Below are 21,953 nucleotides of genomic sequence, written 5' to 3' on the forward strand. Positions count from 1 at the left end.
CTCTGAGCCATCAGCACAGAGCCCGATGCAGGGCTCGAACTCACAAGCTGTGAACCGACTGTGTTCACAAGCTGTGAACCTGAACCGAAGTCAGACTCCTAACCGACTGAGCCACCCAGGCACCCCTCTGTTCATCACTGTTTTTAAAGTCCCTTCTACATTTCTTCTAGCCCTATCACGTTTCCCCAGATACACTTAATATTCCTGCTCCAGTATCATTATTCATGTTGTTGTTGGCTTGTGTTGTATTTTTTTTTTTATAAATGTCTATTCATTTTTGAGAGAGAGCGCGCCAGCAGGAGAGGGGCAGGAAGAGAGGGAGACAGAGGATCGAAAGCAGGCTCTGTGCTGACAGCGGCGGGCCCGATGCGGGGCTCGAACTCATGAACTGTGAGGTCATGACCTGAGCTGAAGTCAGACTGACCCTCAACCGACAGAGTCATCCAGGGCGCCCCTCGTGTTGTATTGTCATGTACTTTTCCCCATTTTCTTTTTGCACAGAGAGGGAGCAGACATGTGTATGCACGCGGACTAAGACAATCCAATATTTCTCCTGTTGCATTCACACCGCACCTCCCATCTCCAATCTCGTGCACGTGCCCACTTCCACGGGACTCTCTTCCCTCCTAAGGGGTGTACAAAGCCTCACACCCCGTCTCTTTTATCTCGTCCACACCTCCTGTGAAGCCTTATGGCTTTCCCCAGCCACATTTGCATATTCCTTTTTTAACTCCTCTAACCGCATACTCATCACGCTGCTGGTACCCCACATTTCTGTGCCGAATGGTGTTTTTCCCAATTTGCATGATTTCCGGCTTTCAAGGCTTCCTTGGAATCCCCTCGTCTCTTCCCCCGTCAAGTGTAGCATTTTCTTCTATTTTTGTGTCTGTGTTCTTCCCTCTGATGAGCCGCCTCGTTATCCTCAAATGTATACTCCGCTTGCTCAGGAAAGACTTCATAACCGCTCCCAGAGCCCATGCCCAGCAGAGCAGCACAGCAGAACGAGGTGAGAAAGAAAAACAAGGCGGGGGGCACCATAAAACAGAGCTCAGGGTGAGCTTAAAACAGCCAGTTCCGAGAGCCGCACACACACGCACACCGCAAATCTGGCTCTAAACCTACCAGCGGACAAAAGCCAGAAGGGACCCCCGGTCAGCTACAGTCGGGTTCTCCCAGGAGACAAAAACCTACCAACCTCCCGGAAGAATGACAAATTTTATTGATTTGAGGACTCCGGGCTTGGCGGAGCTGTTATTTTCATTTACCTTGACCTTTGGCCTCCTTTGATTTCCCTTTCCTTTGTCTGTAGACAAAGCTGTCGGTCTCTTCCCTGCAGGCATTGGCCCCACCTTGCCCCTGCCCCCGACCCTGCTGGTGTGTATTACCCCTGCGATGTATTTTCTTTTCTTTTTTTTTTTCCTCTCCTCTCTTGAGGAGCAGGAGAGAACTCTTTGCAGACTCAGGCCTGTGTCACCAGCTTGCCTACTCTGTTCCATCGCAGCCTGCCCGTGCCTGTGTGTTTTTATCCTCACTCTCAGGCTCCTGGGCTGTGCTTGCAGAGACGGGCCCCTTTCCACTCATGCAAGAGACCCTGTGCGGTCCTAATACTCTTCCTAAAGTACTTGTCCTAATAAAATACGTCTGACTTCCTAAGCAAAGTCCTAAACGCCTTCCCCGGGTACCTGTGATGTGCTGGATAGAGTGCTCTGTGTTGAGAGTAGGGTTTCACACCGGAGACTGAGCTGGTGCCCTCGTTAAGTTATAAGCGTAGTGGCCGTCGTTTTCCAAACTCAAGATCAGATGTCGAACAAATTGCCCTCATTGAAAATAATCAAATTAGAAGAAATTGGTACTGTCCCAGAAAATCCAGGACACATGTCCCCAAATGAAAAGCACCTGTTTGGGGCTTAGCCTTCTGTTCTCCCTCCTCCCCAACCCCAAATCCAAACCTGGCTGCCCCGCCACAGAGGGAGGGAGAGTATATCACGGCTTCCTTCTGCCGCCTCCTGGCCCCAGATTCTTGGCTGCAACACACAAGTTGCCGTTAGCCACGGAGTTCTCTGAGCCGCTGTCGTGTGTTTACGAATAAGGGCGAGGGTTTCCTCCTTCCTGAGGCTCCTGTCAGCGGCTTCACTTCCAGGGACCTGGAAGCAAGCAGTGGGCTCTCCAGGTTGATTCTGAGAAAATGGGCAATCCAAAACCACATATCAGGAAGAGGACCCCTAGAATGTCCCGGAAAACTCTGCGAGCTCATCTCATCATTGGGATGACCAGTCCCACTTGACCGACATGTGATTGAATATCGCCACAATATCAGTTGCTCCCATCCTGCCCCCCCCCCCGCCCCCCTTCCCTTCATCTTCCCCCAGAGCCCTCACGGAAATGTGACCAAGCCAGCTGCACCTGCTTTCCCTGCCTCTTCCTTCCGTCAGGCCCGAATCTTTGAATTGTCCTGTCTTCTCTTCTAAGAGGTGATGTGGTGGGCCATCCATGCTCCTGGCTGATGCTGGTGGAAAAAGAATCTGTTTGCAACACTGGAAGTTTTTCCTTCCCTTGCCATGTCCCCCGTGGTTTGTGTCCCCACGAACTCATTCCTGTCCTTCCACCTCACAGCCTGCCCGACTGGCTGACCACACCAGCAGACAGGCTCGTCTTGTAGCCACTGTGCACGCGCCTCCCTATCCCAGTGGCCAAGTACCTGCTTCCTAACATATACCCGTCACTCCCTTAGACCATCTCCATTTGATATATGGAAATTGAGGCTCACAGGCGCCACCCCGATATTAAGACACTTGCCATTAAAATTGTAGAATGGGCTCCCAGCAAAAGAAGTGAGCGTCCCATCCATGGAAAGGTACAAAAAGCGGCCGGACTTTTGAGGTGGGAGCTGCCTCATCTAAGGTGTCATCTAGGATAAGACCTTACTATTTTAACTACCTGTGAGAAACAATATGCTTAACCATTGTGATTGTCAGAAGCAGTATGACTTCAGAGATGTCAGGTGTGAAAAAATGAAACGTGGTACGTAGGCTATTCTCAGAAATGCTGGTGGAAAGAAAATGACCTGAGGTCAGCATTACTTCCGGATCCCTCTAGGCTAGCTGTCCTAACTCCATGTCCGGGAACGTGTCTGTGGTGGCTAGAAACAGGTAGCACTTACCCCTTGGGTTAGGGTTCGGCACACGTTTTCTGGAAAGGGTCAGATGATAAATTCTGCAGATTTTTCCAACACTGTGGGCTGTCACAACTGCTCAGCTTCGCCTTTGGAGTGAGAAAGCGGCCACAGACAACACGTAAGCAAGTGAGTGTGGCTGTGTTCCAGTACAGCTTTGCCTACGGACACTGACCTTGAATTTCTCGTCATTTGCAGGGGTCATGAAATGTCATTCTTCTTTTGAATTTTTCCAACCATCCCCAAATGTGAAAACCATCCTTAGCTTGAGGGCAGTGCAAAAACACCCAGTGGGCTGAATTTGGCCCCTGGACTATACTTTGCTGACCTCTGTCTCAGGTAGTCTCAGATTACAGTAGCCAGTTCTCTTAACTTCTATACTTCTCAGTTTCCTCGTCTATAGTAGGGAGATTATAATAGTGTTCTTTCTTGTAGCGTGGTCTTGTTAATTGAATGAATTAATGCATTAAAGCCCTTAGGGTAGTTCCCAGCACACCATGGGCACCAATATACGATAGCTAAAGCTGCCACGACCGCTGCTGCTTATTTCACAAATCCTCTCCCAAATTCCCTCGTGTCCACTCTCTGGATTGGGTAGCGCGGCTTTCGCTGTGATGTAGAAGCATGTGCTGCCCTCTTCTGGCGGTTGGAGGAATCAGCGCCAGAGAGGGCTAATCCTTTTTAGCCTAAGGATTTTCAAGCATCCTCTGCATGGAACACAGTTATGCCCAAACTGGGGGTTCAAGACGAGGCCCAGGTCTCCCTTGGGGATTCAAAGCCATCTTCTCTTACACCCAGAGCAGGGCATGTCCACCAGACCCAATGGATCCTCCAGAGAGGTCGTTGGTTACCTGGTAACTTACTGTCCTGGTCGCATCTTTCTCCCTTCTCTCTTCCCCTTCCGCCACCTTCGGTGTTTACCGTTATGAACCTCCTTGACCTAAAATGGGAAAATATTTGAAAGGATTCAAAGCGGTCTGGGAGGACTGTTAGCCCAGAACTAACAAGCCTCTTATCAAAGGCCCTGTGCTTTCTCCCAAAGCGTCCTGAAAGCCAACTACTCTTGGGAGTGAGGGTTGGGGAGGTGATGTGGAACGTTTCTCTAGATTCCCCAGGATGTGGCGAGCCATGTTTAAAAGAGCGTGTGTATTTATTATTCCAAGCCACTTCAATCACAAGGTGATTATTTCCCCCTCCTCTTCCTCCCTCCCAACCCTCAGCCCCATATCCCGGTGGGCCCAGTCTTTCCAAGGGGATGGGCACGGCCCCTCCTCTCATTCAATGTCATGCTCTGAGGGGAGAGCTAAGGCAATGGGAAGAAGGCAGGAATGTGAGTTCTAATTAGTCCACTGAGAACGAGGAAGCCAGTGGGGTTCCATGTCTGTTCTGTCAGAAACACCGACCTATTCTTTGGAGAAAGGTAGCTATGTCCCAACTCGGGACAACTGGTTCCCTGGAAGAAGACCTCAGCCCAGGCTGTTATCATGGTGGAGGCTCCTGGGTGGTCCCCAGACCACCACAGCGGTGAGGATAACGAGGTGACTGTCTTGCCACTTCCTCGTAAAGCAGCCATTGCTGTCTCATTTCAAAAACGCCTCTGGTCATAAAGGAACCCTTCAGGCTGCCTTCCTTGGCCACCCCTGCGTGCAAGTAGCCAACTCAGGATATTTTGTTTGTTTGTTTGTTGGGTTAAAGTTTTGCTTTGATTAGCATTCTTAACAAGGAAAAACAAATAACCTAGGCTCAGTGGGACCCACGTCCGAGGCTTGGCACGTCCTGCATAGATGTGCCCCCTCACAGGCGGTGGGGTCCTTGAGGCTTAGAGCAAGAGGGAGGGGAAGGCGTGAGTAGTTCCTTCTGGCACCTCCCAGAAGTTGCCCAGAGGATTCCTCCAGAGGGTCTTTGATTTGGTTCATTATTGAGGCGGATGCTGGCCATTTATAATTTAGCAAATTTTGCTTCTGAAACGAATTTCTGGAAGGCGGTTGGCGGTGGGGTTGCATGTGGACGGGGCCCGCTCGGGGAGGGGGCGGGGGAGGGGGGCAGGGGCCGGGTTGGGGGGGGGCAGGTCCTGTGTGGGTGGGCGCATTCATTAGTGCAAGGAGCCCGTGTTCGCTGTGTGGGCTCCCCGGCCGGAGTGGAGGGGAGTGGAGACCACCAACACCATTCCATGTGGTGGAATTTCCCGCCGTCTGACCAGAACGAGTTCGCTTGGCCTGGCCTGGCCTCAGATCAAGGCCTGGGGAATAAAGGAACATTAAATGACTAATTTGAACGCGAGTTAAATGCTTTTTCACCTCTGGCTACCGTTACCTCATCCTGTGCAACCGACACCTCTTGTCTTTGTGCAGTTTATACGGGAGAGCTAAATACGTTTCTCTCTCTCCACACACACGGACACACACACAGACGGCTCTTGTGTGTTCTGATATTTCCAGGTACTAGCAGAGGCCTTTACATACTTCCTTAAATAAACAGGACGTGTATCCGTTAATCTGAAAAATGTGCTTGCATGCGAAGTTGTGTTAGTGAGAAGACTTGACATGGGTCTAACAGCTGTACTGTTAAGCGTAATGGTGTGTAGGCCTCAGAAGTGCGGCAGTGTGCGCGTTGAGTGTGTCCGCACTTCATTGTGTGTGTTCGAGAGACAGAGAGAGACAGATGGTGAGCGGGGAAGGGGCAGAGAGAGAGGGAGACACAGAATCCGAAGCAGGCTCCAGGCTCTGAGCTGTCAGCACAGAGTCCGACGCGGGGCTCGAACCCACAAACCATGAGATCATTACCCAAGCCGAAGCCGACGCTCAACCGACTGAGCCACCCAGGAGCGGCTCAGGAGTACTCTAGTTGGTTATGCAATGTCTGTACTCATAACCTCTCCTCCGTCATTAGAACGTAGCTCTGAGGGGAAATTCTCTCTCCTCTGTTGACTCTCGTTGGAGAATGGCTCTGGGGAAATTAGCATCTAGACTGGGTTTCCCCATTTTGGGGAATGACAAGATGTGAAATCCAGGTGGCGTATTAAACTTTCTCTCGCAAACTTCAAACACCTCAATCATAAACTCTCCTTGCCAAATTGGTCACTATCTTGTCCAGGCAGGATGGACAACGTTCTCTCCGTTTCACATGGGAAAAGTTGGGGTGTGGAAAATTTGTTCCGGAGACATGAGGGAGCCATGATGGTCACGGGACAAACAGGCATTTCTCAGCTTTGAAACTCTTTTGCGGGGCGCCTGGGTGGCTCCGTCGGTTAAGCGTCCGACTTCAGCCAGGTCACGATCTCGCGGTCCGTGAGTTCGAGCCCCGCGTCGGGCTCTGGGCTGATGGCTCAGAGCCTGGAGCCTGTTTCCGATTCTGTGTCTCCCTCTCTCTCTGCCCCTCCCCCGTTCATGCTCTGTCTCTCTCTGTCTCAAAAATAAATAAACGTTAAAAATTTTTTTTTTTTTTTAAAATAAAAGAAACTCTTTTGCTACAGACTAAGTGATGCTGAAGCATGGGAACTGAAGCCAAGGGGTTATAAATGCAGTCTGGTATTCTGAATTTATCAGTTATTTAGATAATTCGTTGAGGGGGGCGGAAGGTTGCCACACAGAACTTTGACTTTAAAACCCCTGACTTTCTTTAAAAATCTGCTCTAGGGGCTCCTGGGTGGCGCAGTCGGTTAAGCGTCCGACTTCAGCCAGGTCACGATCTCGCGGTCCGTGAGTTCGAGCCCCGCGTCGGGCTCTGTGCTGATGGCTCAGAGCCTGGAGCCTGTTTCCGATTCTGTGTCTCCCTCTCTCTCTGCCCCTCCCCCGTTCATGCTCTGTCTCTCTCTGTCCCAAAAATAAATAAACCTTGAAAAAAAAAATTAAAAAAAAAAAATCTGCTCTAGAGCTGTCTTTCCAGAGGGCACCCCACACCCCCTCAAGCCCATGCGTGAGTTTCGCCTGAGTAGACCCATGAGCTAAAGAGACACGTTTAGGACTTATGTGCCCAGTGTTTGTTTGTCGTGTTATTCAGGTCATTTTTTACTTGAATGCACGTTTGAATCCCCTGGGATTTTGGTAAAATACTGATAATGACACAGTGGGTCTGGGGTGAGGCCTGAGGGCTCCCAGATGATTCAGTGTTGATGGTCCAGGAGGGAGCTTTGGGAAGCGGGGTTCTGAGCAGCAGTTTCCATGAGGACACGTGCTGTGTGCGTCTCACTAGTTACTGTCTCGAGAGCCCAGCTCAGCATCTGGCCCACAGCCAACGTTTGTGAGCTGAATGAACGCGTCATCTCCCAGACACTTCAAGAGGCACCTGTGCTGTCTGCTCGGGTACCCAAGAGACGTTTGATAAAAGGGTCTACCCTGCCTCATCAATGTCGCGGCCATTGCCTCCATCTGCTTCCTGTTCCAGCTTTACCTGTAAGCCTGTCCCATATCCCCTGCCCTCCATTCTCGTGGCTGCTTTTGAAACTTCCCAGCGTCTGCTTGGTTGATTCTGTCCTATGACCAGAACTCTCTCTGAGCTGAAAATACATAAATGCTCGTACCACCTTTGTTATGTTAAATGCAGCCTTATGGTGGGGGGGGTGGGGAAGAACCACATTTAAAACCAATCGATAAGAACAATCTGACCCACGTTTTGTTTCTGTTTTGGGGACCTCAAAGACGGGTTTTACTCAACACTTTGTCTACGCCTGGCCCTGGCCTCAGTCCTCCCTGTGTCACCGGGCAGAGAGGGGCAGGTTGGTGGTGACCTGTCCGCATTTGGCTCTGATGCACCCCCAGGAGGGTATGCCAGGCCAAACAAGTGAAATCCCTTCATCCGTCCCCGAGAGACCGAGGGCTACCATTACACAAAGAAAGGGAACCATTGTAGGCCCTCTAACGAGATAAAGCAGTTGCATAAGCATATAGACACATATAGAGTTACATTTTAGGGGCCCTCACCTTTCCTCAGACCCTACTGAATAGCTCATTCTTTCAACAAACACTTATTCAGTACCAGGCACTGCACAAGGTGCTAGAATAATAATGTAATAAAGAAATATTGACGATATCTACGTGAATTGGCAAGGGCAGTGCTTGGCCACATATAATAGAAACCTGATTACAGACACCAAAGCAAATATTTATTTTATTTTACTTAGCAAAAACCTACATAGCATTTTACTATGTGCCATGCCCTGCTCTAAAGCACTCTTTCTAAATGTTTACTTCTTAATCAGAGTTTGCTTTTCTCACATAACAAGAAGGCCAGAGAGTAGAGAGGTCCAGGCAATTGTAGCTGCTCATAGAAGTCATCGATCTAGATCCTTGGAGCACTGATTCTCTACCGTTAATGTGTGACTGTCATTCTCATGTCACAAGAGAGGTACTCCACTTCCGGACATTACGTCCGAGTTCCAGGCAAGGGCAGCTGTGTCGGTCTTTTCTCACCCAGAAGCCCATCCGTAAATTTCCACCTTGATCTCATTGGTCATAATTTGGTCATTTGGCCTTCTCTAGTAAAAGTCTGGGAACATAAGTATTTTTGACTGGGCACGTGACTACGAAGAAATCTGGGTTCTTTTAGGTACCAGGAAGGTGAGAGTGAATTTCTCCATACAATTCATTTTCAACAGAAGGGGATTTAAAACACACACACACAAAAACTACCGTGAAAATATCTGATCTGGCCATGCCAAAAACAAACAAACAAACAAAAACTAGTATTTCAAATTCTCCGTTGGGGTTAACCAAATCTGAATCATTACTCCACGTAGATTTTAAGAAATAGAAATGTAAAGTTGCATACTTAATCTGCAACACTCTTACCTCAAACTTTACAAGATACAAGTTAACGTCGTGCAACTAAAGCTTCTCCCCGCAGATTGTAAGCCGTGAGGGGGCAAGTGGGGGCACCCAGAGGACTCCTCTGAGCAAGGGCGGGGGAGGGTGGGTATTACTGTGGTATATCTGGGGAATTCTGCAAAATATCACTCGCCCCCAACCCCTGCTGAACTTACCCTCTAAGGTTGCCCCGTTGCATGACTGTCAGGAACAAGGCTCACTCTGGTGGGACTGTGGTTACGACAGCAGAGTCAGAGTGAAAGGGCCAGCTGAAAACTCAACAAAAGACTGCGTAAATCATCTGGGGTGGCTTCCTCAGGGTGGAGGACAAGTCAAGCACAATGTTTACCAAGCAGGTTTTTTTTTCTTGCAATTCTAAGAACTCACCAGCTTTTTTGTATGCTTTGTTTCTTACACATCAGCAGCGTCACGCCTTGCCCATAAGAACCACACGCCGAGAGACGAAGGTAGTTCTAAGTCTCCTCCAGGCATCCCCCATGGCAATCCTAACAAGGTGTCCCTTGTTATGATCTCTGTTTTGCAGAGGAGGAAACTGAGGCACAAGAGGTGAAGTAGCCCACCCAAGTTAGTAAATGGCCGAGTGTGGATCTCCACGCAGGCCGCTGGTCCCGCAGTTGTGCACCTGACCTGTATACATGAGACATTGAAATAATTCATTATTTAACATGCACGTGGTGCTGAGTTTTCAAACAAGAGTAGGTAGGTCATTTAGGAAACGGTGATCAAATCGGTTCATAAACCACGGAACAACTACCGTGTGGGTTTTCCAAATATACTACACAACCCCCAGCTTTACTTAGGGAGTCATGACTCAACATCCGCGAGAGGCGAGGGACACCAAACCTGGCCCACCCACAGAGGGCGCTGGAGAGTGACGTATTAACAACTGAAAGAATGGGCGGCTGGGGGAGAGTTTCCAGACAGGATAGTGACAGAATGACAGAAACCAGTAATTATTTAAATTTAGAGCTGTGGTGGCTGCGTGACGATTCTTAAATTTGTCAATGGCTCTTCTACAAAAGATGTGGGCATTGGAGGATGAACAGGGCAAAATGTGGCTAAGTCACTTCAGCCTGAGCGTTTGCAGGGAGCGTTGAGAAAGAACATGCCTAGGTCCCAACGCTGGACTGAGAAAGCGTCTCCCTTGACTCGTTCATTCCCGATGTTTGATGTTCGAACATGAGGGCTGAGCCTAATCTATGGCCTGATAGTTAAAAATAACCTGTTACAAAGTAGCCATAAAAATCTAACAGTTTTCAGCCTGATTCAGTCTGCTACATAAACTACAACCAGCATTAATAGCTTCAGTCAGCATTTATGTCGTTCTTTCTATTAGCACAATGGTTTTTACAACCATTTATGAGTTTCTGGAAAGCCTAATAGAAAACACACATGCATGTTATACGTGTTCGCTGTGGAAGATGCAGTTTCCGCTGCTTAAGGACAGGCCAGGAGGGGTCGCCACCGCCCCGTGGCTGAAGCCTGGGCAGGGCTCCAACGGGGACCACATTCTCTCTGGGTTGTTGCAGCCAGCTCGCACCCTCCCCGGGAGTTTCTGAAGCTTCCTCTTTCCACTGGCCCCAGTCTTTCTCTGTCTCTCTTTCTCTTCCCGTTGATAAGTTATCACTGGGGGGAGCCTGCAGGGTACAGACTATGTACACAAAAGGAAACTTAAATTTGAAGACATAAGTGATCATCTTTCTTTTCAAAGGTACTGTGGTTTTTAGATTTAGAAAATTATGTGAAGCTGGAAGTGTCTATATTGTGCATACCTCCCTTCCTACGTAAAAACAATATCTTATGAAAGGCATGCCAAAAAGTCCTAAATTCTTTACCATGCTGGGGTTTTTTTTTTTTTTAATATGTATTTATTTTTGAGAGAGACAGAGTGTGAGCAGGTGAGGGGCAGAGAGAGAGGGAGACACAGAATCCAAAGCAGGCTCCAAGCTCTTGAGCTGTCTGCACAGAGCCTGACGTGGGGCTCGAACTCACGAGCCATGAGATCATGACCTGAGCTGAAGTCAATTGCTCAACCGACTGCGCCACCCAGGCGCCCCAACCATTCTGGTTTTTTAAACACAGCTAGCTAATTGCCAAAGCCATGCCTTGAAACACACACACACACACACACACACACACACACAGTTCATTTGTTGTCGGGAGTCATACTTCTAAACATGGGGGCAAATATTGGGTTGATTTGCGGAACTGTATAAAAAAGATGATTCTTCACCATGATCCCCTCTAGGGCTTGGGGAAGAAATCGTACAGAGGATCTTCTCTCCTTCAAGGAAAAATCCCTTACTACCTTCAAAATACATCAAAGAAATCTATAAACCCATTTGCTTGGTGAATCTTTCCACCAAGGTGGGTAAGGGGCATCCTATAGTGTCCTATACCCCAGTCCACCTTATGGTAAGACCTGAATTCTGCCTTGGGACTAGAGAATCGTTTACTGACCACTTACTGGAAAGAACCATGGGAGTTTGTCATTTAATTCACCCTCCCATTCAAGGCTGAAGTCTTTTCTAGAACAAACAAATAATACCCATGGCCGCATGAGCTAGACTCCTCTTAAGCTCAGCTGACATTGCAAGAGTGAACAGTAGGGAATCTGTTGAAGTTGCCATTGCGTTTTGCTTTCTCATAAACCACTGTTTGTCTTTCCACCTTTCCTGTTTTCACCAGTGCCTAGAAACGGAGGCCTGGGAATTGCTTCCCACAGGGGAGCCCCTGGGTCTTTCACAGCTAGAGCCAATTTGACAACATCCTCCTCTCTGGCCATGAGGCCAAGTCTAGTGTTGGTCTCATGCCAAAGGTAGACATGAATTCTCCAAACTATCAGACCAAGTAAGTGTGACACATCCCTGTAGCCTGATTTTTGTTAAGTCCCTTTATGCACCAGAGTCTGTAGAAGATGCTTTAACAGCAACTTGTGAATAACCATAATCAGTGCAGGATTCAAACTCAGATCTCTTGAAGAACAGAGTGGATGTGCAGACATTTCAGGGAAGCACAGTACAGGGCCACCAGCCCCTCCCTGTCCCTTCCCTGTTGATACCTGTGATGTGTTAACATACCCAGAGGACTCAGACACAGGAGAGTAGGGCTCACCAAGCCTGAAACAAACTTTTGTTCCCATCTTCTACGACCCTGCTGCCTTTTTTTGACCCCGTGGTCGGCGGACCAGGCGAAGATGATACTTTGAGAGACAGAAGGACCATGGGGACCCACTACCACTTACCTGCTATGTGTTCTAGATGGGTCGCTGTGGATCAGAGGGTGTGAACCTTGGTTTCCACCTGCTTATAATTTTGCCTTTATGTGCCCATTCATACTTCATGTAACCCAACTATAACAGGGCTACATATTCTGTCTTTAAGGACTTGGACAACACAGAAAAGCTCTATGGTTTCCAAGTCCTTAAACTTGAAAGATGAATATAGATCTTTATGGAAGGTTTCTTGTGGGGGAGGGAACTACACTGCCCAGCCCAAAGCCAAATGTCCTAACTACCCCTCTCCACCTTAGAGCATCCTTGTCCCTCCTTAAACAAGTCCTCTTTATGAGCATTTATGTTCCTGCCCACCCTACCTGCACCTCCTTTTTTCCCACCACGGTAACTCTCCTGAGCCTTACTCCTGCCCCAGCCTCCTCCTCTTGCTTGGATCGTTGGCCCTGGACATCTTGTCTAAAGCCATATGACCTCACTGTTTCTAAAGAAAGGCTTCTTCCTCCAGAAAGGCAAGGGAGAGATGATATGACATTGTTACCATTTGATTTTGGGGGTTCCGATCACATTATCATTCAGGTTTAAAACTATCCAATGTCAACAAGGTGTGGCCATCTTTGTGTTTTCTCTCCAAGAATGTGTGATGGCCAGAGAAATCTCCTTTGTGGCCTCCCTCAAGCCGCAGCTGTGCTTTGTCGTCGTTGTTGTTATATCGACATGATCTCGAAAGAGATGAAGAGAAACAACTTGATTTGGTCCTCCAGCTATTTCCCAATATCTAGATATTTCTTTCTTCATAGGCAAAACCCAAATGACTTTCTGTCTTTTCACCCAGATGTTCTGCTGTCACACAGACAATGTGACGGCATTGGCCCTGAGTGCAAAGTTAGTATCTGTGGCTGAGAGATGACGGGAAGGGTCCTGTTAGGCTCGCTTCTCAGAGATAGTAACTCCTTCTGGATCCGCTGATGGTCATTAACAGTACCAAGAACTCCAGCGGAAGTCAAGCCGTTAATAGAAGAACACAGATATTTTATCAAAGGAGCCGAAGGTAGGACGTGAGGGAGTAGCCACACTCTTGATTCTAATCTGTCCTGAGGATCCACTGGCCCCGTGAGAGAGAAGAATTCTACAGAAGGAATTCTAAGGAAGAAAAAAAAAAAAAAAGGATTCACTATTTAGCTGCTGATTCAAACTAACATTTCCGTCAAGATAGTGGCCTCACAAACCAAGCTGTTATCTCCGAATGTTCTCAATTCCTTTATCTCTCAGATTTAGCACATCAAGAACCGTATCTAGAGGACTTGACTCCTAGAGAAGTAGTCTGTGGTGGTTAGACTATTTGACCTAGGAAAACGTAGAGGAAAGCCTTCCCCCTCCTGGCCCAGGGGATTTGGGGATGAAGGAAGAGAGAGAGGTGGAAGGGCCAGGGGCCTAGAGTCGTATCTGGGAAACCCCACATGACACTTTGCTCAGGTAGCCTTCCAGGGCTTTGGAGGGAGCCCAACAGCCTACCTGTGACCACCACCCAAGGCTCAACATCCCCAGCCTTACTCTGGAAGGGAGTGGAGGTTTTGCTGAGGAAACGGTAACTGAGCAGAAACGCGGGACCTGTGGTAGCTTCCTAAAGCCTTCCACCCACTAGATCCCAGGACCCCTCTCTCCCCAAGGCCATGAGGTCACAGGAATCCTCCCACCCTCATTTACTCAGGGAGGAGAGCACAGGTGATGGAGACTTTCTGTAAGACTGAGCATTCTCATGTCAAAGAGACTGAGAATTCTTTTTGAGAGACTATTTATTACATTGGACTATGTTGTAATACAGAGTGGACTAAATTAAAGCTGTTGTTTTCCCATTACCCAGAGGTTGGGCCTTGTAAGGAAGGCAACGGCAGTGAAAAAGCAAACAAGGTGCAATTTCAGTACGTATCCTGGGAACAGTTTGCTTGTACATATATGTGTGCCTGGGGAAAGTCTAGGACTCGCTTTTTTTAATCTGCTAAATGGGTATGAATAATAATGCCCATCTCAATAGCTTCATTGTGTACTTAGATGATAGGTCGCATAAACATCCCCAGTCTACTTCAGAAATTCAGCTAGTGTATTTCTTGCCGGTGCTGGATCAGAGCCATGAACGAGGCACCGCGGGATAGATAGAGGGTCCCTTGGCCTGGGGCCAGCTCCCAGTAGCCATGATCTTCTTCTCCATGGGAGACCGGAAGAGACGCCCATCCAGGCTGCAGCCGGTGATCGGAGGTGGTCCCCTGGTTCTTCCCTCTCTGCAAGTTCACATGCCAGAGAGAAAACGCGTGTTAGGAGCTGAGGGTACAGGAACCTGGGCCCACAGAGCTGCTCCTGTCCTTTCAAAGACCACCTTTGACATCTGTTCCGCTCTAAGTGAGTTCTGAGCCCCAAAGAGTCTGCGTGGCTGCTTGCTGATACCCCCGCTGCACAAGGCGTGCCAGCAAAGCAGGGTTGAGCCGTGCTTGCAAGAGCTTGCTGGAGGCTGAGCTAGAGTCTTGGCTCCCTAGTCCTCATTCAGCCTCCATGCCCTGGTAAGAGTATATTATTTTCTTAGCTCAAATTGCCGTTTCCAAGTCATTATTTCTCTACGATGAGAAAACAATATTGGTTCTTATGTAATATCAACCTCAATGAATCTGGAAGTGATCATGGAATGGGTGGATTTTTTTTTCCTCCTTAAAAAGGAGAAAAATAAATTTGAGATTGTTTGCATATGGCTGAGAATATTTATGAACTATTCCCCTTGCTTCCTCATCACATATTTTACCCAGCACATTTGTGTGTGGTACAGAATAAATCTTTACAGGAAGGGCGGGTGGAGAGGGCAGAAAGCAGTTAAAGGACTGGGTACCCGTCAAGTGCCTGGGACGTGGTTGGTCCTGGGTCTCAGGGTCCCCTGGCCTCAGGCTTACTTGCTGTGGTCTGAGGGTTGCCCCATCCTGCTGCTCAGAGGAAGTCTTTGGCAGGGAGGGTTCCAAATGCGAACACTGAAGGATTACCGTCTACTTGTCACTCTGGTTTCTCTTACGTCCCCTGCGCTGTTAGCAGAAAGGTCAACGCCTGTGCTTTCATGACCTGGGTACCGTCAGCCGAAAGAGATAATTAAATTCTATGGATGCCTGATTGAGCCAGGGTCAGAGGAATAAGTTGGCAGGTAGGAGGGAAAAGGACTGGCAGAGAAGTTCTTGGTGCTGGCATCTGGTATTCGATAATAAGGGCAGTGCGTTAGCACAGACATGTTGCGTCTGTTTCCCTCTCGCCGTGCCCCTCACACGGCGCGTCACCAAGAAGGGTCCCAGGGGAGTGTAAGGGACCGGCTGTGGCTGTATGTTAAATCGGGAAGAGAAGCAAGGCTCGGGGCTGTTGATTCTCTCCTCCAGGGACCGGGCCTCAGAACTGGAGCTTCTGAGAATCTCTCACGGTCTGCCGCACCTTGGATTTTTGAGGAAAGTACTGGTGGCGAGTGTGGGGTCAGGGACAGAGCGCAGATGGCTGCCATATTTGGTATTGCAGTCATTAACTGCTGTCCCAGCATGGGGCAGGCGTAGTCTGAGGCACTTTTCCCTGCATAATCTGAGCTAGTCCTCGCCCCGGCCTTAGGAAGATTAGCGATCTTCCTCTCACAGTTGACAGGAGAAAACGGAACCTCAGTGAAGTTGAGGAACTTGCCCAAGGTCCCACTTCTTGGTAAGTTCCAGGATCAGGGACGTTCCCAACACTTGTGGGGTCTGAAGCCAATGGAATAAGTACAAATAAGGAATTAAAAAAAATCAAGCTCAAGGCCTTGGAAGGGGCCCATGTGATTAAGGGAACCGAAGCTTTCACCTCAGCAACGTCGCAGTAAATACACCCTGGGGAACGTCAAAATTTAAACACAGGGTTAGCTCCAGGTCACGTGGCCCCTTCCCTGCTGCCTGGTCTCCTCTTCTTTCTACCACGGTTAACACCAACTCCCCCACTCCCTTCACATTCCTGATCAAAATTACACAAACTCCAGTATGAAACTGAAGCTCCGAGGACATCCTCAGAACTCACCCACTTGGTATGTTACATACATGTCAGTTACAGGATAGGACAACGGCCACGCCCACTGCCGGGCTTTATTCTTCCACCTCAAGAGCTCGTTGAGAGATAGTTGATACTTATCCAGAACCGCCCTCCCAAGGAGCTCCAGTTGCTGTGCTGGGCGGCTTTTGCAAATGTCATGATAGTTCCCACGCTGGGCAATTTGGGCACAGACTTCTGCAGTGGCCTGCTCCGGTCTCCAGCGGGCATTTTAGAAGTACAATCAGCAGTGTTTCATTTCCCATCATATGTCTCTTTCCCTTGCATTGCTATCCATTGGTCAGACTTCAACAAGCACTCCTCTATTTGACTTTTCCTATCTCCATTATCATCAAGATTTTGTCAGAATCTCCGTAACTGAAAGGGAGGGAGGGATTTAAGGGAGCAGACAAACCCAATATAGATCACAAGTGCTTTGGTGGGGGTGGGGAGCATAATAACTATTGTTTGGTACCCACCCTCTGCTCCTGCCCTTGAATAGGCTTGCAGTCCCATCCTAGTCTAGACAATTACTAAAGGGAATACAAGCATTTTTCCCAGCCCTGCTCCCAAACTGGAAACACAAAGCAGATGATGAAGTACAAGTTCAAATGCCACACCAGGGAGAAGGAAGTATTGAGAAACCACGTCCAACCTCCAGCCTGTTTTCAACATTCCAGTAAGCGTTCAATTGATTTATCTTGGGCTGGTGTCATTTCATTGTCTCAAACAAAGGCCTTCTATGAAAAGACAAACTTGGGTTGAGGGAGGAGTGGCTAACAGAAGGCACATTTGGGAAAAAGTAAATAAGAGTACAGTCCTCTGGGCTCTTCCTCCAGAGGGAGCATCCCCCTTTCATCTGCTAGAATTAGCATCAAGACTGGCTGGTGACCCGACCTCTGTCCGCTTCTGTCCTCTGAGTTCAGGTGGCCAGTGTTCTGTGCCTGGAATAGACTAGGAAGTTCTGGATGGAATGGTTTTGAGTGATAGTGACTTCTGGCTGTTCTTTTGTTTTTTGTTTTTTTTTAAATTTTTTTTAACATTTTATTTATTTTTGAGACAGGGAGAGACAGAGCATGAACAGGGGAGGGTCAGAGAGAGGGAGACACAGAATCCGAAACAGGCTCCAGGCTCTGAGCTGTCAGCACAGAGCCCGACGCGGGGCTCGAACTCACGGACCGCGAGATCATGACCTGAGCCGAAGTCGGCCGCTTAACCGACTGAGCCACCCAGGCGCCCCATCCGGCTGTTATTTTGAATATTTTGTTCTGCTCTTGTGGCTAAATGAATTACTCGGCAGGAAATTACTGGGACAAGACTGTAAACGTCATCCACCACATGATCTTCCTTTGGACGTTCATTCTTTGAGCTGTGTCCGTGACAGGTTTCCACGCAGCTGTGACTGGGCATTTCTGGTGCACTGGCCCTTCCATTGTGGACATCCCTGATTTTTAGAACAACCTTCTCTAGATTAAACTGAAGTAGGGCTTTCTGGTATGCATTGGTCCTGTAGGGGCAACACCAAACAGGTGGTTTACTTTCCTATGTCAGGTCTTCCTGCAAACCTTGTCTCCTTCCCTTCTCAGGTTGGGTTCATCAGTGCTCCCATGGTTAATGCTTCTGCAAAGTCTGGTGCATATCTCTGTCCTAGGGATTTTATGCAGTTGTTATTTACTTAGTCAGGAGCCCTTTCTACAAAATTATTATGTGGGTTGATTGTGGAATATTGGCAAAATATAGAGAAGCAAAATAGAAAATGAAAGTTAACTGTCATTATTATATCTACTGGAGATAAGCACTCTAAAAACTCGGACGTATATCCTAATGGTTGTATTTCTATATTTATGTTTTTTTCCACAAATGATTAGCTAGTATACATTGCTTGGTTAAAGTTTGCTTTTTCTGGGGCACCTGGGTAGCTCGGTCGGTGGGGTGTCCGACTTCGGCTCAGGTTGTGATCTCATGGGTCACGAGTTCGATCGAGCCCTGCATCAGGCTCAGTGCTGTCAGCACGGAGCCAGCTTTGGATCCTGTCTCCCCCTCTCTCTGTCTGCCCCTCCGCGACTTGCGCTAATCTCTCTCAAAAATAAATAAATATTCAAAAGCTTTTTTTTTTTAGTCCTCTTCCACTGCATTGGATTGGTGACTGCCAGGTATTCTGTAGTGTGTGGGGAGCTGGCCGTGTGACGAGGGGGACAGGATTCGGGATGAGCCCCTTTACTCCAAAGTCCCTGCGGTTGTTGCCAGTGGCAGGAAGGTCCGCTAAAGATACTTCTTTTGCTGTTTCATGCCAGCCCTTGAGAAAGGCCTGACCAAGGCACTGAAGAAACTGGATGACTACCTGAACACCCCTCTTCCAGAGGAGATCGACGCCAACACTTGCGGGGATGAAGACAAGAGGTCCCGGCGCAAATTCCTAGACGGGGACGAGCTGACCCTGGCCGACTGCAATCTGTTGCCCAAACTCCATGTGGTCAAGGTAAAGACCGCTCTATCTGCAGGTGGCTCGCTGTATCCAGGTCCACCATAGACCCGGTCACTTGTGTGGATGAGTCAAGGACAGTGCCACACGGCCGGTCCAGAGCCTGGGCTCTGAAGTCACACGAATAGGAACCCAGAGTCAGCTTCCACTGCCTGGTGGCTGTATAGACTCTCTGCGTGTCAGTAAAACAGGCATATATTACTTCCTCCTTATTCTCATTCTTACTTCTTGGCTGGGAGAGTAAATACGGTGTGACAGTGCCTGGCATATTGTAAAGGCTCAATACATAGTAGCTCATTGTCATTTCATGTATGAGAGAGAGAGTGAGTAAGGGCACTTCTTCCTTGTCTCTGCCTCCTGGGTTCTCACGGGCCACACCCCCACATCTCTCTGAAGTTGCTTCATGTGCGAGCCTTCTCATTCCCTTCAGTAACTCCCTAGGGCAGGCATATGGCATCCTCCTCATCTATCAGTTGAAGAGCTGGAGGCTGTAAGAAGTGACATCATTTTCTTGTCATGGTTGCACTCACTGGTCAACTTCATCACCCCACGTAATCCTGTCCTGTAAGAATCGGAGGATCCGAGAGTTGGAAAGAAGGAAATTCCAAGGTCATCCCAAACCATCTCCCACCCCAAACGGGACCACTTTCCGTGTGTCTGTGACAGGCTTCCATGCAGCTGTCACTGCACCTTTCTGATGATGAAGAGTCCCCTGCCTAATGAGTCAGCCCTATCCCTTTGGACAGCGTTGATTATTAAAACATCCTTGTATTGAGCCCCATCAGCCTCCAGGCCACCCTTTGTATTCTGGAACAGCATGGAACGGGACTGCTCTGTTTCATCTCATTTGAAGACAACAGTAGGGTGCCCCAACATTCTCTCTCTAAACTGATGCTTCTTCTTACCTCCTTTCCCGGCCCTCACCAGCCTAGAGAAACACACAGTGGGATCGTGCAGCTAGACCGTCGTCTACTCTCATAAGTACTCTTATCGTACGTCTCAGGCAGTCAGCTCTGTGGGGATAGTGGCTTCTCCAAGCATGATGGTGGGCGGGTTCATGGTGGCCCTTTCATAAATACTCACTGATTGGCCATTTCATCACTTAGCTTGTGACTTTATCATACCCACTTTCCTTCTACCCTTCGTAAAAAGAATCATTTATCAGCTGGCTATCTGCCTATCGTGTTTCAGCTGTAGCCCTGAGCTGGAAACGCGGGCCTCCCTCCAATCAGAGCACAACCAGCTTGAATTGCGATCTTAGCTGGGCAAGCGCCATGGGACTTGGTCAGAGCTGGAGACTGGGTGGGAATCATGCATGCCGTTACCGATAGGCTGGGAAAATGCAGCCTATGAATATGAAGGCACTTGGGGTTTCGGGGCCAGGCCAACGGTTACTTATAAGTCCACCCAAGCTTACACGTCTTTGAAGTTGTTAATTACTGCATGCGCCACCACAGCCCTGGAAACGTCTTTTATTCTCTTTTCCCGAGGAACAAGTGGCACCCTTAGGGATGGTGTGATTCCAGGTCAGCCACACTGCGTCAGAGTGGTGTAACGAAAGGACCCCCATTCAGAAAGGCGTGAGACCCCCATGCTAGTCCTGACAGGATGAGCTGGGGCGAGTCATTTAATCTCTTTGGAATTCTTTTTTCTCATGCCCCAATGAAGAGATAGGAAGTATATTCCTTCTTGCTTCTTTCTCTCTCTTCCTTCGCTCTTTTCTTCTGTCTTGAAGAATCTCTTGTCAAATAAGGTAAACAAATGGATCTCCCAGGCCCCGTGCTTCATCCTTCGACTCCTCCAGTGCCTCCCAGCCCTAAGCGATGATGCGACGCCCGTGTCCTTGGAGAAGCTGGGGATCGGGGCGGGGCAGGGAGGGGGGATGGCGGCCTTGGAGGGGACAAGGCTGGGCCTCGCCTTCTGTCTCCTCATATTTCTGCTGATCCAGCTTATCAGATCCCAGAGACCTGGCAAACCCCCGACATGAAGAAAGAGTGAAGGGGGAGCCAAGTCAAGTTTGGCTTCTGATGCCAAAACCTAATCTGGGCTGTGGGAGCTAACTGTTTTCATATGAAAGAGCAAATTCAGAGCAGGAGCGTGGAAGTTCCTGTGAACGTCAGAGCTCCGTGTGCGCATCCCCGCCTGCCCTCCTGCGCGTGCGTTCTCCCTCCCTCTCTCTCTCTTGCCTGGCTCTCGTTCAGGTTCATCTTCATCCCGCCCGAGAGCCTGGTTTGAACTCGTGCTGTCTGGCTCCCTTCTAGTCCTTGGCTCCTCAAGTCAAACCGACATGCGAGGAAACAGCCGGTTCCGTGGCCAAGGCTCAGGGCGTGCAGATCCGGGCAGGGAGGGGCATGGCGGGCCCTCTCTCGGGGCCACTGGGACCCCTGCCTAGCACAGTGACCTGCTTCAGCCCCTGAAGCAAACAGGAAGGGAGGCACGAACACAAGTCTATGTCCATAAATTGCTTTTCTGCTGTTTTAAATCTCACGTCGTATCCTTTAAAAATGAAAACAGATCCCAGCACGGAGGGACTTGAGGCCGCTCTGTCGGTCAGCGTGTGACCCGCGGATCCTGCAGGGACTTGCTCTTGCCGGGGCAGGGACAGCTTCTTTTCAAAGGCTCTTGGGCAAACCCAGAGGCCCTCACCCTGCGGTGAACAGGGCAAGGCCAAGGTGAACGGGCAGTGTCTGTTGGACCCGGCATTGGCTTATGGCCGGGGCTCTGCCACAGGGCGCAGATTCCATCCCCTTTGCTTTCTTAGCCACACCTGAGCCGGACTCAACATTGTGGGGATGGCTTCTCCAGTGACCACACCAGACCAGTTATCTTAGCCAAGAGAATTTAATTTTTTTTTCATTTTAGAGAGAGAGAGAGAGAGAGAGATGAGCCGGGGAGAGGGGCAGAGAGAGAAAAAGAGAGAGAGAGAGAGAGGATCTTAAGCTCAGCCTGATCTACGCTCAGAGCATCTACGCTCAGCATGGAGCTCGATGCAGGGCTCGATCCCACAATCCTGGCATCTTGCCCGGAGCTAAAATCAAGAGTCGGTTGCTCAACCGACTGAGCCGCCCAGGCGCCCCACCAAAAGAATTCAATAGGAAGAAGCACTAAGTACTGAAGATCTAGGAAGGCAAAGTGTACCATGACGTTTCAGCAGGATGAGGCAGCTACAACCCCCAG

General features: G+C 49.0%; 1 protein-coding gene and 1 long non-coding RNA gene across 3 annotated transcripts in view; one reads left to right on the forward strand and one right to left on the reverse strand.

The window, feature by feature from the left end:
* Positions 1-21,953, forward strand: part of CLIC5 (chloride intracellular channel 5) — a 106,119-nt gene that overhangs the window by 76,226 nt on the left and 7,940 nt on the right. For both annotated transcript variants that reach the window (XR_006966074.1, XM_047101439.1), the window contains exon 5: positions 18,589-18,773. Coding sequence is in view for 1 of the 2 variants with exons in the window: in XM_047101439.1 (XP_046957395.1) it covers positions 18,589-18,773 (185 nt within the window). In the remaining variant the exon portion in view is untranslated. The remainder of the gene's footprint in view (positions 1-18,588; positions 18,774-21,953) is intronic.
* On the reverse strand, positions 449-9,207 carry LOC124528086 (uncharacterized). Its single transcript, XR_006966081.1, has 6 exons — positions 9,150-9,207; positions 4,024-4,112; positions 3,161-3,261; positions 2,404-2,506; positions 1,683-2,177; positions 449-953 (listed from the first exon to the last, which is right to left on the reverse strand). It is a non-coding gene; the product is annotated as an uncharacterized LOC124528086 (long non-coding RNA).

The sequence above is a fragment of the Lynx rufus genome, unplaced genomic scaffold (genome assembly GCF_022079265.1).
Source record: "Lynx rufus isolate CCGP_SWC_20201006 ecotype Redwood Valley unplaced genomic scaffold, mLynRuf1.p SCAF_6, whole genome shotgun sequence".
Taxonomy (NCBI): Eukaryota; Metazoa; Chordata; class Mammalia; order Carnivora; family Felidae; genus Lynx; species Lynx rufus.